At 39.6% G+C, this 15,082-nt stretch overlaps 2 protein-coding genes across 4 annotated transcripts in view; one reads left to right on the top strand and one right to left on the bottom strand.

Moving 5' to 3' along the window:
- FIP1L1 (factor interacting with PAPOLA and CPSF1) overlaps positions 1 to 6,180 on the top strand; it is a 37,271-nt gene extending 31,091 nt beyond the window's left edge. The window contains exons 15-17 of one of the 2 annotated variants that reach the window (XM_058804412.1): positions 452 to 677; positions 4,963 to 5,100; positions 5,838 to 6,180. In XM_058804412.1, the coding sequence (XP_058660395.1) occupies positions 452 to 677; positions 4,963 to 5,100; positions 5,838 to 5,985 (512 nt within the window). In that variant the 3' untranslated portion in view covers positions 5,986 to 6,180. The remainder of the gene's footprint in view (positions 1 to 451; positions 678 to 4,962; positions 5,101 to 5,837) is intronic. The other variant, XM_058804413.1, reaches the window with a different exon arrangement.
- Positions 6,181 to 6,916: 736 nt separating this feature from the next.
- The window catches only part of LNX1 (ligand of numb-protein X 1), a 65,135-nt gene continuing 56,969 nt past the window's right edge, over positions 6,917 to 15,082 (bottom strand). For both annotated transcript variants that reach the window (XM_058804410.1, XM_058804411.1), the window contains exons 8-10: positions 14,584 to 14,812; positions 8,772 to 8,930; positions 6,917 to 7,745 (exon numbers count right to left, since the gene is read on the bottom strand). In XM_058804410.1, the coding sequence (XP_058660393.1) occupies positions 7,610 to 7,745; positions 8,772 to 8,930; positions 14,584 to 14,812 (524 nt within the window). In that variant the 3' untranslated portion in view covers positions 6,917 to 7,609. The remainder of the gene's footprint in view (positions 7,746 to 8,771; positions 8,931 to 14,583; positions 14,813 to 15,082) is intronic.

Below are 15,082 nucleotides of genomic sequence, written 5' to 3'. Positions count from 1 at the left end.
AAATACAATGATTTTAAAGTACAAGAGATAAAAATAATAGCATTTAACTACAAGGCTGGAAGTGTCCTTTTTCTGAACTATATTTTCAGAGCACTTGAGTTTCAAAGGCATTTTTGTTTTCCAATTGTTTCTGTTTTGTTGTTCCCCAAAAATAAAGCCATTTGACCACATAGAATCAGATTCTTTGAGCAAGTATTTGCACAGTTTTTTTTCCCCAAAAGTGTTTAGACAGTCTTTGGGGTATGGCTTTGTACATCCTCATAAGAAGTCTTTAAATGAGTGCCAGAGCTTTTGTAATAATCATGGAAAAAATGCAGTGTTTGCTTAGCATTAAGTGAAAGGGGAAGATTAAAAAATATAATTGGAGGAAACTGACAAATGCATTTTCTTGCATTAGTTTCCATATGATATTTGATTTTACTCTTTCTAATAACTACATCTCTTTCTTTAGTCACCTTTCCACACCCTGCAGGTTCTGCACCCTCGTGGTCCAGTCTTCTGGACACCAGCAAACAGTGGGATTACTATGCACGAAGAGAGAAGGATAGGGAACGTGAGAGAGAGAGATCCCGAGATCGGGATCGCGACCGGGACCGGGACCGAGACAGAGATCGGGACCGTACCAGAGACAGGGAGAGGGACCGAGATCACAGTCCATCTTCAAGTGCGTTCAACAGGTCAGTGCAGTGTCCTCAACGTGCTGGAACTCCGCTCAAAGCCCTTGTCTCTGTTAAACAGGGTACTTCAACATTCAACTTTAGTGTTCTGCTGCATGCTCCAAAGAGCTGGGTGGTGTGGCTTCCTCACCTTTGCCCTTTTGGAAACTGTAATTCTAAATTTCCACATGTAAAACAGAAGCAGGAAAAAAAGGACAGTATACATCCAAATTGGTCATAGTGCTTTACAGGTTAAAGGTGATTTAAGTCTTGAGAATATCTGAAATATTAATCTCTTTTTGACATCAGTAGGTTTAGAAAAAATCTACAGAAAAATCTACAGAAGTACTAAATGAATTTTCGTTGCGAGTTTGGTACTAAGAGCAATGTGTTGCAACATTTGACCTTAATTAATGGTAATAAATACTGCTAAAATGATTCATATGGTTGTTAAAAATGGCTGGATAATAATCTCTCCTCTCTTATTTAAAACTATTATTTCAAGGTCAAGAACTTTAATTTGATTTAGATTATGAAAATCACGTCAGATAAATTTATTCAGCTTTCTAATTGCTTTTTAAAAAAAGCTGCAACTGTTCTGTGGTTCATGTGCTCAGGCACAAAGCATTTAATGTTGAGCTCACTATGGCTCCATAGAACAAAGGTCTATTGGTTAGCCAGATTTTTCTAAATTTCCTCTGCTTGTTATCTGCTAAGCTTTTTGGGGTAAATGTCTGACGCTTTTTTCTCAGTGTTCATTGTTAAGTTTAAATTTTTACAGAATATATATGTTAGCTATTAGGCAGATTGTTTTTACTAATGGTTTTAAGCCAAAGGGAGAGCACTGAGAGTCAACATTTCTGCGGTTGAGAGATGACATTTTTGCATGATGACTGTCAGCTGAAGACCCAAACTGGGTGCAGGCTGGGGGATTTTCCATGTATGCTGGTGTGGTGATGTCCTCTCCTGTGGGTATGTGCTTCGTTCCAGGGTCAGTTTCTGAGGGCTGAAGACCTATGTAAACATCTGTTTCTCAGACAGCTTGATTGAAGGCCAGAAAGAGCCCTGGTCATTCAAGGGTGCTTGAAATGAACCTTAATAGCTTCCAGGCCTCAAGAAATCTCTGTGCTGCTGCCAGAGTTATCTGTAAAGGAGGGGGAAGAGCAGGCCTCGACTTTTTTATGTGACTAAATTATCCACCATCTGTAGCAAAGCTGTTGCCACATGGCTGTATAAGAAAATGGGAGGCCCTTAACTGGGATAAGTTGGTTTGGGAATCACAGAAGAGGTGTGAGAGGCTTAAGAAAGAACATGCAGATATAATATTTCTTAAGAAGGTTTATTTTCAATTCTGTGCACTTATGAAAATAAAATGCATGGAACTGTGAGGAAGAGAATGTGAACTATTTTAAAGACTGCACAGATTTATATATTTTATTTATATTGCCTTTGTTTAAACTTTGATCAAGTGGTATTTTGGTGAAGTTTGTAGTAAGCATCAGGTTTATAATTTTACTGCTCAGAAATTACAGCTTTCAATGCTTTTAGCAGTTATTTTCCAGATTAATAGTGTGTGGTTTTGTTACAACATTTCTTAAAATTATCGGAAAACAGGATTATTTTTATTCTATTATAACCAAAATGAGGTTTTAAAATGAACTTTCAGCTGTTTTTATATTCTGTTCTGCTTTTACCCTGCTATCCTCAAAAAAAAAGTGTGCATTTTTACAATGCATCTCACTCTGCCCCCTTGAGAAGATGCCATTATTTTTGGACTGTTTCCCTCCTGCAAAGGTTGGGACTTTGTTTGTTTGGGGTTTTTTTTGTTTTGTTTTTATTTTGGTAGTTTCAAGTCAATTAGTTACCACTAAAAATGTAGACATTGGAATTTGATTGATCTGTTACTGTATTGTGGTTCTTCCTCAGCAATTTGAAAAATTAAAAAAAAAAAAAAAAACACAAAAAACCAGAAAAACCCCAGCAACTGTGTTTCTAAAGTCCCCAGGAAACTTAATAGAAAGTTAATAGTTAAGTTTAGAAACTTAATAATCTCATGGAGAAGAGCAGATGAGGGTCTGCCTGGCTGGATTGCAGCTTTACAGGATTTGGTGTCCTGGTGGTCAACAAACTGAACAAGACTCCACGATCAGTGTGCAATAAAGGTCAAAAGCATTGAGCAACATTAGAGTGTTCCTGAAAGCTCCCAATGCACTGGTCTTGGCAAACTGAGTTTTTGCTTTACTTAGAGAAGTTGTTTATTTTCATCAGACACACTTACAAACTGTCATGGTTCTTTAGTAGTTTGCCAAAATAAGGTTTAAAAGGGAGTGTCAGTAATATTTTTAACCTTTTCTAGAGTGTTTTAAAATAACTGGGTAATGGAACAAATGCAGAGTGTGAGTTACCATTAAGGGCTTTGGATCTCTTTGAAACCAGGCTGTAAGTCTACAAGTAGCAATCCTATTTCTCATGGGAAGCTTATCAGAAGTTAGTGGTAGGCATTCAGATTTTAACTTTTTAATTAGATACTGATCATCGAAATATTAGTTTTGTGAAGCAATATGAGATATGGGAGGAAGCTGCAGTTGCACAGAGAGACTGGGGAGTCTCCATCTATGCAGATAGCCTGAAGCTGTCTGGACATGGTACTGGTCAGCTGGTCCTCATGGCCCTGCTTTAGCTGGCGTTTGGTCCTGATGACCTCCACTCATGCCTTCCAACTTCAGGTTTTGTGCCATTTGAGCACAAATGTGCTTTTCACAATTCGATCCGATTACTCTCTGATCTGAGGTTATAAATGCAGTATAAAGTCAATGAAGTTGTATTACTCAGTGGCAAATCATAATTTTGAGTTCAGTAGTTGTAGCTGTAGTTTTCCTTGTTTTGGTGTGTGACTATTTTTCATGTCCCTCAAAAAAGCAGAATTTTCTATTGAGTGGCTAGTGTTTCTCTACAGTGTCTTAAATTACTAATTTCTGACATTTGCTTAATGATGTAATCATACAAGTTTTCATAAAAAGACTAGTGCTGTTGCTTCAGGTGTTCCCCCTTCTCACTGAGTTTTCATGCATAGCTGTAATAATCATTAATGGAATGTTCTCACTTGCGAAATAGCCAGGGGATCCAAGTTATGGCAGATAAAATGGGGTAGATCTCAGTTCTCACTGCTCCAGGATACGAGAAATCTCTGTAGGCTTGAGCTGTTCTCCCTGTGTGATCTGTCTGATCCCTTCTGCTGCTGCAGGGACCTCAGGAAGGTAATTTCTTTCGTGGTCTATGTTGGCAGAGACAGAAACACTTGCCTGTCGTTAGGTCAACAGTATCTAAATTGTTACTGATTTTAGTGCTTTAGAAAGACTGGTTACATTGTGCCTTTCTTTAGGACTTGGTGGGGATCTCCCAAACTATGGTTAGAGAAGACTTCATGTGATGTATAAATAATTACACTGAGGTTATTTGTATTGAAGTTACACTCTTAAATGATGCTGGGTAAGATTTTCTTATAGAAATGATGAAATGATCATGCCTTTTTAAGCTATGCTAATGTACCATTTGAGTTGTGTTGGCTAACAATGGACTTTGGAATTTTCTTGGTTTTTTGGTTTTTTTTAGATTTCAGTAAACTCTTAGAACTGTCCTTTTCATCAAGTCAAAATATGAAAATATGTTTTTAAGTAAAGCCTTTGAATTCATGTCTAACCTGTAATATTTCGGGGTTTTTGCCAACATTGTGGCAGGGCAGCATTTCATGGCAATCCTAGAGAGAAGTAGAGACAGCACTAGTGAAAAATTAATTTCAAAAGTAACCCAAACATTTAGTATACTTTACTCTTTGTGCTTAGTGTTTCCTTTTCTTGAAGTGAGCGTAAGGAAGTAGATAACTGTACCAAAATCTAATTTTAATTTACCCAAATTGTATAATAGTCCAAAAGTGTGCTGATAAGTGTTGAATGTTTCAAACACTGATCCAAAAAAATTACTGAAGTTTATGTAGGATTGTATTTCCTTCACAGTTAGATACAGGTTCAAGCTAACAGCTTGATAACTCCTGTATAAACTTAGTGGGGCACTGTTGTATTCTTTTTTCTTTCATTTTTAATGAAAAATTTCCTTTCAAAACTGCATTAACTGCATAAGTCTAGTGTATAACATGAAGAACTTCATTGTCCTTTAAGCGCTGAACTCATGTAGACACACCCAGAAGCAATATTAAGATTTTCCAATATAAAGATTTTTTCTTGATTTAGCTTGTTATTGTTATACTCCTTGGTCTTACTGTCCTGAAAATCTCATCTTTCTGAATCAGTGATGAAGAACGCTACAGATACAGAGACTATGCAGAGAGGGGCTACGACCGCCATAGGACAAGCAGAGAGAAAGAAGACAGACACAGAGACAGGAGGCACAGAGAGAAAGAAGAGACTCGACACAAGTCATCTCGAAGGTTTGATTTCTCTTTTTTTAATAGGATATGAAAGACTTGCCCAGTTTAAAAAAAAGGAAAAAAAAAAAAAAAGAAGTAAACTTCTAAAATAACCCCAAACAAACAGGATTTTTGTGGAAAGACTGTAAACACTTGAATGTGCTACTTGGAACAAGTCTGCCGTGTGAAACATGGACAGACAAGAAGCAATACTGACCCTGGGTAACCTCGTATTGAGTGACGGTCAGTGTGTGAACAGAAAGTAGGACACTGGGGAAAGAAGGGTAAAAATGGTGAGTCAGAAGGGGGTGAAATGAAGCTGACATTCAGCAGCATGAACAGAACAACTCAATAGTCATTCTCAGTAAGTAAATTAATCCTCACAGTCACTTGAGAGAAATTGTTCTACCTGACCCATTTTAAGTTAAAAATAAAAGTTAAGTCCAGAAAATGGGGTCAACAAGAAGGTCAAATTATTAAGGAATGCCAGTAGGTGCAGGATGTTGTTAAAAGTCTTGCTATTGGAATATGGGTTACAAATGAGAAAAATAATTCTATTTTTCCCCCAAAAAGTACAGGATGGATAGATGTATGTTCCATTCCAGGAAAAATTCAGTTCTGCACTGACATCCAAAAACTCTGAGTTGGGAGCAGATGCCAGTTTTTAAATATGAATGCAGAAGGTGTTTTTTTGGTACTTTGTAATGAAATAGGGCCTGAAGTGTCAAGTGTTTGAGGCATGTTTTCTCTCTATTTAGTAACAGCCGACGTCGTCACGACAGTGAAGAAGGGGATAGCCACAGAAGGCACAAACACAAGAAGTCCAAGAGAAGCAAAGAAGGAAAAGAAGCCAGTGGTGAACCTGCTCCTGAACAGGAAAACACTGAAGCTGCCCCTGTGGAATAGGCTTGTGTGATTTTTTTTGCCTACTTGCATATATATTAGTGCCAGAAATAGATTACTATAAATCTTGTTATTTTTCTGGGAATTATAATAATTTGCTCTTAATCTTGTTCTGTTAGTTTGAAATCAAAGGTTACTTTGGTTTTTTTTTTGAAAATAAAAGAACAAATTTTTCATGTTAAGATTCTTGGACTGACTTTGTCTTTTAAGAAACAGCAACAGTGAGAAAACATCTTACATCTAGAGGCTTATGCTCTTACAATATAAGTAGGGCTTAAATTCTTTGTATTAAATTGTCTCCTTTTTTCATAAGCCAACGGGAAGGTCATTCTTTTACTGACTTTAGAAACAGTGTGTATTCATTTTAATATATACCCAACATCTGGAACAGTGTGGGTTTAGCATAGCTTTTGGAGACTTATTTGGAAAGGTCATCCTTTACCACAGGGACACACAGGAACTGCAGGCTCTTCAAAAGCCTCGTAATAACGTGAAGCAAAAAATAAAACCCAGGGAAAGTGGGAAAGGTGCTGATTGTTCTTAGTTGAATGGAACACTGAGCATGGTGATGATACACGTGGTAATTATGTCTGGTTTGTGTGGGTGCATAAGGATGAATTAAGCTGGATAATCGTCCCTGCTGCCTTTCAGTGGCTTAAGAGAGAGTTCATTTTAGTCTTTGTTCTAGGGGAACAGCTGCCCTTAACATGATAAAGATTAACAAACATATCCTCTTCCCAGTGTAGGCTTGTGAGATAAAAACAAGGCTGTGGAACATGAGTAATTTGCAGAGAAAGACAAAGGACTATTTTAAAAGACATATAGGACCATCATCACTTTCAGATTTACTTCATGCAGAACAGTATCAAGTGTGATTGATAAGGCAGTCCCACAAAAATTTTACTGCTATTCAAAAGACTTACTTGATGGCATTAGCAGGCTGCAGTGTATTTCCTTAAAAGTAATAGTCTATATAAAAATTCCAGATTTAATAGAATTAATCAGAACAAACCAGGGAAACGAGGTAATTTGGTTTTGGATGAAAATAATGTCTGTACAAGTACACAGTTACAATTATTTTTAATTATTTTAGAAATTTCATTCACAGTTTTACAGACTAACAAACAGTACTTGAAAGTCTTGAAAATACCAGCTTCATGCTGACCATGAAAAGGTACACATAATCAAAGTGCTATTAATGTGTTGGATAAAAACCTTCACCTGATTATTGCAACTAGAAAAATTGCAAGAAATATTTCCATTAGTTATTCAAGGTTTTCTTTTTGTAAATCAAAATAAAGTGGGTGAGCAGAAGCTGCTGCTCCTTAAATTCCATTATTATTATTATAATGCATTAAATATATATATAGGTATGTATAAAAAAAACAACAAAACCCCTTAAGAACACAGGGAAGGAAGGACTTTAGTCTGTAGCTTGGATCACTCTGAAGTGATTTTCTGACAGGTGTCACTGCTTTGCCTTTCTTGACATGCAGGTTGAAATTTCACAAACCTTTTCTTTATAAATACATACTTTACTCCCCAAAAAAGCAAAGACTGGTGTTCCTTTTTTTAAAATGTTTTCCCCATGTTAAGATACTTGTCACACTCTCCCTGAAGACTTGTTTTATAAAAATGTGCCAGGCCAGGACACAATTGTGAGAGTAATTTTTCCTTTTAGTTCTTTGAGCATCCTTGCCAAGCAGGCATGCATCATTCCTGATGTGTTCCTGCCATTGACAGCAAGGAGGATGTCACCGCATCTGAAAAAATAAATGCAAGACAACAATTAAATCTTAAATATTTTCAAATGCCAAAGCACATCCTCAAGCTGGGGGAAGAGGTAGAAATTAGTATTATGGCTCCTCCTCTAGCTAACTGCTGTTCATGACTAAGGGGATAAAGCAGGTGAAAATATTTCACTTGTTTGGGTTTCTTACAAATTTATAATCAATTCAACATATATAGTTTAATTCAACAAATATAGAAAACATGATATAGTTCTTCTGACACTCATTCTGGTAATTCATCATCACAGAATCATAAAAGGGCTTCAGTTGAAGGGAATTCAAAGATAATCCAGTTCCAATCCTTGCTCTGGCCAGGGGCACCTTCTACTAGACCAGGTTGCTCAAAGGCCCAGCCAGCCTGTCACTGAATCAGGAGGAGCCATCCACAACTCTGGGCAACCTGTTCCAGTGCCTCACCACCCTCACATTAAATAATTTCTTTTTAATATCTGGTCTAAAACTACTGTATTTCAGTTTAAAGCCATTGGCCCTTGTCCTAGCACTGCATACCCTTGTAAAAAGTCCCTTTCCAGCTTTCTTGTAGGCTCTCCTTAGGTACTAGAATGATCTGTGTTCTGAACAACTGTACCTTTTAAGCCTTGTTAATTGATGTAAGTTTGTGCCACGATTGTGCATTTACTCTCTTCAAGTGTATTGGTGTTTGCAGGGAAGGTGTTTGGTTGGGGTGTTTAGAACTGGAGATGTGGGAAATGTCTGTGCTGGCATGCTTTGTACCACCCCAGAGATCAAATTGACTCTTCTTTTAACTTACATACTAGTAGATTGCTAGACATCTGAAAACATTCTGCTATGAAAGCAGATCTGTTAAACTTCAGGATACTTGTGTCCTGTTTCCTTATCTCCCAGAGTTACTTCTGTGTCAGTGAGTCCTTCCCCCGTCCCTGCCACTGCCTTAATGAAAACATGTTTTTTAAAACTCCCACAGGTTAACCAGAAGAACTTACATAAATGCTACTTTTTTTAGATATTAATCATTACCTAATTCGGCCATCATTATATGCTGGTGTTCCCCCAACAATGGATTTGATAAAGAATGGTTTGTTCCCAGTATGTTCTTCATAACCTCCTACGATGCTGAAGCCAAGACTTCCAGATGTATTTCTTCGTAATACAATTTCTTTGCAGCTGTACAAATATCTGAAATAAACCAGTTTAATTAAATGTTTATAGTTAACTTGAGATTCTGATGAACCACTAATAATGAATCTGCCTTTTCATGGACCCATACACTGTTCTTAAGAGTTACAGTAGTGCCATATTTCTACTGTGTTAAGCACCTACACTTCTCTTCTGTTCCTGTAGTACTGCTTTCCTGTTACAACCAGATAAGCAGTTATCCCAAAAGTAAAATTAGTCTTGGTCTTAAGTATTAAATTAGTTTTTTTTATAGGGTAGGAATCTATGCAAATGCTGTGGTTGCTGTGATGGAGAAAAGCACTTAAGCCTGGATTTAATGTTTGTAAATCAGCAATTCAAAAAGCTGTGTTTCTTCTACCTTGTACACCCCAATGACTTGTTTATCTTCCAGATATGAGCCCGTATGTGATTAATTAGGTCAAAGTGCTCAGACACTTAATACTGTGGTGCATGTCAAAGTGAAATAATTTTAAGACCAATGGAATGAACTACAAAAATAACAGATTACACGAAGACAGGTATTGGTGGAATTAGGGATCCTGAGCTTTTCATGTTGAGTAATCTGATAAGTCAAAGCATGGAAGATGAGAGAAACTTAACCATGTGAGTCAGTGCTTTGGAGTTCTGAGTCTGCTCTCAAGAAGATAGCTTGTCTTTACTGTAATGATTAACACAAGATTTTGTTGTAAGAGAACTGAAATCTGCTTCTCCCTCTGTCTTTTGAATGTATTTTATGATACTGTATGTTATGTTCATCAAAGCTGAGGTTCCAAAAGTAGGAATAGGGGAAAACTAAGAATAGTGTTATTAGACTCTTAAATGTTCCCTAATGCTCTGAGTACATTAATTTTCTTCCTTTTTTTTAACCAAATTAATTCCATTTGTTAGAGAATGACTGATAAAACTTTCTGTCCATAGTACTTAACCATCTTATCATTAGTGGTGTCCCCAGGAATGATTGAAATTTCCGAATGTCTAAAAATATATTTGCTACTCCAAATCTTAAAATATAGGCTGACCTACAGCAGGCAACTGTTACAAGCTCTATTCAGGGACATTTTATGTTTCTAAGAAGCACCTGACACTTCTATAGGAAGATACATAGCCTTTATCTTAAGGACTGATATGCCTAGTGTTTTAAAAATTGTGTTTTAAATAGTGCATTTGCTGTCTTTCACAGCATAATACTAGATTAGTCCCCCAGGGCCTACAAATATTCACCTGCTGCCAGGATGGTAGGTATGCAATATTTGCACAAGAATTCACTGGTCGCTAATGTAAGAAACAGGTGACACTTGCTTCTTCCTGAGCAGCCAGGCATTATTACTTTACCATCTGTGGACTTCAATGTGCAAAATCACTTAAACCCTCTATGTTTAATGGTACTTATCAAGGTCATGACCAAGCAGTGCCAGGATTCAGCCATTAGTACTATAATTCAGTGTTGATTTTGGGGCAGAGGTCTCTGCTGCCCAGGGCTACACTCACTAAACTGCAGCTGGTCTAAGGAGAACCATCTCCTTGGAAGAGAGCAGCTCATAGTCTTCAGCCTTTACTGGTAAATACTCCAGAAGATGAGGATAAGGAGTAATTTATGTGTGAACCTGCCTCAGATTCAAGATTTGGGGATATATAATATCTAGCCACAGGGTCCTATCCTGAGCAATACTACAACAAAGCATCGGTTACTGATGCATGAGGAATTTAACAGTGCCTGTTTTCAAGCAGTTAAATGTACAATTCCTGGCTGATTTTCATAAAGCACAAGTAGCCTTATGCTCTAGGAATGAAAACCAGCCCAGTTACAGGAGGATTTCAGCACCAACAGCTATGAAAAGGGTAACTCCCTCCTCCCTCTCCATTACAGTACACAAATGGCAGCCAAGTAAGTAATATTTGAGAATTGTTTCCACCAGTGTCCTACAGGCCAGATTGAGTTACTTTGGAGGTGTTTCTGTCCTAATTTCATGTTTTACATCTTGTTGTACCCCAGGTTTGCAGAATGACTTTGGCCACCTTGTCTCTTTCTCATCTCACTTTACAGATGAAGAAAAGCACTTGTGTGAAGTACTAATGTTTGTAAATGTTATGACAAGATGATCTAAAAAGTATTCTAAGTACTAGCTGAGGGAAGGAAATGTGAGGAGGGCAAAGAAAGGAGAGCAGGAAAACAAGCAAGGGTAGAAGCAGCACCACAGAGCTGGGGAAATGCTCTTCGCCAGCTGTTCCCTGTTATTTCCTTTGTGCATGCTTCACAACAAGTCCCTCTACCAATAAAGGAGTTCTGTCTTCCTAAACAACAAACAATTAAATTAGCTACCCTGAAATAAGTCTTGGGGCGAGAATGCTTAAGGTCCTGCATCACTGTTTCCTCCCGCCGGCCTGCCCGCAGCCCCTCCGCTTGCATGCAGGCCAAGTTTTGACAGATGTCAGATGCACATGTGCACGAATTTTATAACCACCACATATTGGATCGTACTACAGAAAGAACAGAGGAGCTGTTTATGTATTATTAAGCCATACAAAAGTGGGAGAACCCAATTCTAAGAACTCACAAGAAAAGGACAAACTAAGTGAGATCCATAAATGTTAAATTAGCAAGATGGCTTTTCCAAGTCTTTGAGTTTTGGTGCAAGGGATCAGATAACTTGTCTGATTCTGCTGATACCAACTTCATCCAGAAAAATTATATCATTCCCTAATACTCAATATTTGTGTCTCTTGACTGTACCCATCTCTGTAATATGCATGCAGTCCCTGGGAAATGAAGAGTTCTGTTCTAGTATTGAAAATCGGGCATTTACAGTTATCTACTTTGAATCTTGTAACTATTATTTATGCTAGCCTGTTTTCTACTTCATTGGACATGGGCAGAAGTTTGTAGGCATGCTCTAGCGTTTAGTTCAACTCAGCACATTTTATGGTACCATTCACGGGATTTTCCTCAAAATTTCGTGGATTTGGACAAAGAAGGAAAGACTCTCCCGCCCCCTCAGTTTCTTAAGCCTGAACATCCCACTCGAAATTGTGAGGTCAAGCTGCCTCTGAACACCCCACCTTGCTTGCTTGCTGAACAAATACACACACTGCACTGCCAGGGCTTGTCTTGAGCCACATCTTTCCCTTCTCAAAATAATTTAAATAATCTACTATCCAGCTCCCCCTTTTTTAAGCCATGCCTGTTCCTGACCTACCAGTTTTACTTCCTTTTCTATTTGCTCAATTTGTCTTATGTAGGGTTGCCCCTTCTGGCCCATCTTCCCAAGTACTTTGCATGATCCTGCATAATAATGATTTTGACATTTCTACTTTTCCATTAGCTGTACCAAACATTCTTAGACTCACACATCTTGGAACAGTCCTTCTAGTAAATTGTTTTAATTAAAGTAGGTGATTCTTCAACATTTTACCCCATAACTGCACTTCAGGCACTTTTTTCAAGGTGGACCTATCAGACATCTATTAAGACAGAGCATAATTTTCTCTAACAGCCTGGAAAATGTCATGAGACTGCTGACAATATCTTGGGACCTAATGAGATATGATCCTTGCCAAAAGCAAACTGAAAGCCAGAGAAAGGTTAAATGCTCAACCTGGAGAAAAATGAGTTAACATGATACACATCCTCATAAGAGAACTTGTTGAAGGACTTTCAGACGTCTGATGTGGGCCCTGGAGAATCAGAACAGTAAGTGAGTGAGCACAATTATGCAGGGGAAGACTGAAGGGTCTGCTAATACCTAGTGAGCAATCCCAAACCTGATCCTCTTGTGCCCCTACTCAGCCAATCAGCTGCCAATAAGAAAACAGAGCACCTTTGTTACTGTCACATCTAATGTGCATTGGTGCCTGTCCCAGGCGCTAGTTTGATGTTCAGAGCAGTGTCCCCACTCAGCATACCAATGTCCCCATGTCTCTTTGAAGGAGAAGGGCCATGCTGGGCTCTGTGCACGGCCTCACAGCTGGGGATGGAGTTACAATGAGCTCTTGTCTTCAGCCTTGCTGACACTGGGGCTGATTTCCCTTCAGACGAAAAGAGTTGGAATGCCTTCACACACGCAGCCTTCAGAGGATGAAGGCTAAAGTGAGCTCAGAAACTGTTTCTAAAACAGGAAAACCCATTTTATTGCCAAACTGCGAAGTGGAACTTACTGATGTGAACTCTGAGTACAAGCCTGCAGTACTGTGGAGCTCTGTCCTTCGTGTCCTCTACCATGCTGAGGTACTGGGAACTTCAGGCAGCTGTGAGTAGAAGATGATGACCAGGCAGCTCAGGTTTTCTACACAGCCCAGTGAAGGTGGCATAGGCAGGGTGTGATTGTTTCAGTCCATCTAGCAATGGATGGTGATAGAAGGCAAGACTCAGCACTGCAGATTGCAGCATCTATAAGGCCTCTGGTCTGTTGCTGTCTCTTCACTGAGAGCATTACCCGTGCTCTAGTACCTTCACCATGGTGCTGCTCAAGCTCAGGAGAGTAGAAGTTAGCAGGAATGAGGATCTCCTTGGGCCTGCCTGTCCTCAGACACCGAGTGAGGAGAATTTACCATTGCCTGGGGCATCCATTTACTGCATTTTCTTTTTACTGCTTTTCTTTCACAGGTATAAAGATGTAGTCCTCCCCAGTGGAGGAGGAACGTTGTGCCTGTGGGTTACAGACACACAGCCTGCCTCCTGCTCTTGCAGTGCTTCAGCACATGTTATACAGTCATTAGCATCAGACCAAGCCTCAAAAAACATCTGGCCCTCACAGCAGACCTTGCTTCAAGGTCAAAATGGCTCCAGCTAGAAAGAGGGAAACCTATTATGCAAGAGTAGGAAATGAAGAGGAGTCCTGAAACTGTGCCTAGAGAAAAGCCCACCTGTTCTGCAGACCATCTTTTCCTGCCCTCCTGTAAAAGAGAGACACTGAACTGCTGCCAGAGTTAGGAGTATAGTCAAGAAGAACTTATAGGATAAATCCTTAATTCCTTAAAACTGTCAGTTTCAAGTCTGTGATCCCAGCTTTGCATATTCACAGACTGACAGTGTGTCCTCATTTCATTCTGTCTGGAATGTCCTGGAAGCTGTAGGTATTACACCGTGCACACTGAGAGCTCAGCGACAGCCGATGTGGCTCCAGCTATCCTTGCTGAAACGACAACACAGCTGCTTCCTGTGTGTGACAAATGGACTACTTTCAGGCGGGGGTGGGGTTAAAAGAGGTGATTTGGAGACACTGGCCAACTGCATGAACTTTGCAACATCTGGGTAAAGTCAAACAATTCAGCTGGATTTGGCAAAGGAGAAGGGCTGTGCAGCTTGAGTGTTGCAGGAGGGGTATCTGCCTTCTGCAGGGTGGTTGAGCCTCAACTCCCATTCAGCAAGCTCCTGTATCCCTGTAAGATTTTCCTTTCACTCCCTAAGTGCCAGATATGTTTACAAGATTGAAGCAATTCAGCATCCTATCCTCCCTCATGGGGGAACTGCATGTCTATTTTGCCATGTACACATACCCATTTACAAAAGGGAGGTATTTAGAGTCAAGTCAGTGACAGAGCCTGGATTTAATTAAGATGTCAGTGCAATGAATCAAGCCAAAATAAAGTATTGCCAGAAAATACAAATCTTTCCTCCCACTCCCCCTCAGCCAGAGGTTGCAATCTGTGCACTTACCGTGGCAGCCCCAGCCACATAACCCAGGACGGCGACCACTCGCTGCTCTCAGCAGTCACTTGTGTGTCCTCAGGGGATGGGAGGTGACCCTGCTCCTCCTGGGCTTCACATGCTCTCATCTCCAGGGCTTTGAGCACCACTGAGGAGTTGGTGTTCTTCAGCAGGGCGACGGCCTCGCTCCGGCTGACTCCCGTCAGATCAATGCCGTTCACGTTCAGCAGGATGTCACCTGAGACCAATAAAGCAGATGATAAAAAACCCTGCAAGTGTTTCCAGGATCCCCTCCACAAACAAGTGAGTCAAATCCATGGCCAAGAACCGGCAACCTGATGAGGTTTTTTGTTATTCCTGTCGTTTAACAAAGCATATGCTAGTAAACATGCCACAGGCATGAGGGGAGATTCCTGTACACAGAAACCTTGCGTGGCTGGACAGAGGATTTTTCCTGGTTTCTTTCCACGTCATCTCCTGCATCTGGAGCTGAACAAACATCTGGGGT

Source organism: Ammospiza caudacuta, chromosome 4 (assembly GCF_027887145.1).
Source record: "Ammospiza caudacuta isolate bAmmCau1 chromosome 4, bAmmCau1.pri, whole genome shotgun sequence".
In the NCBI taxonomy this organism is placed as follows: Eukaryota; Metazoa; Chordata; class Aves; order Passeriformes; family Passerellidae; genus Ammospiza; species Ammospiza caudacuta.
Note: the sequence above shows the minus strand (reverse complement) of the source record. Positions and strands in the feature narration are given on the sequence as shown.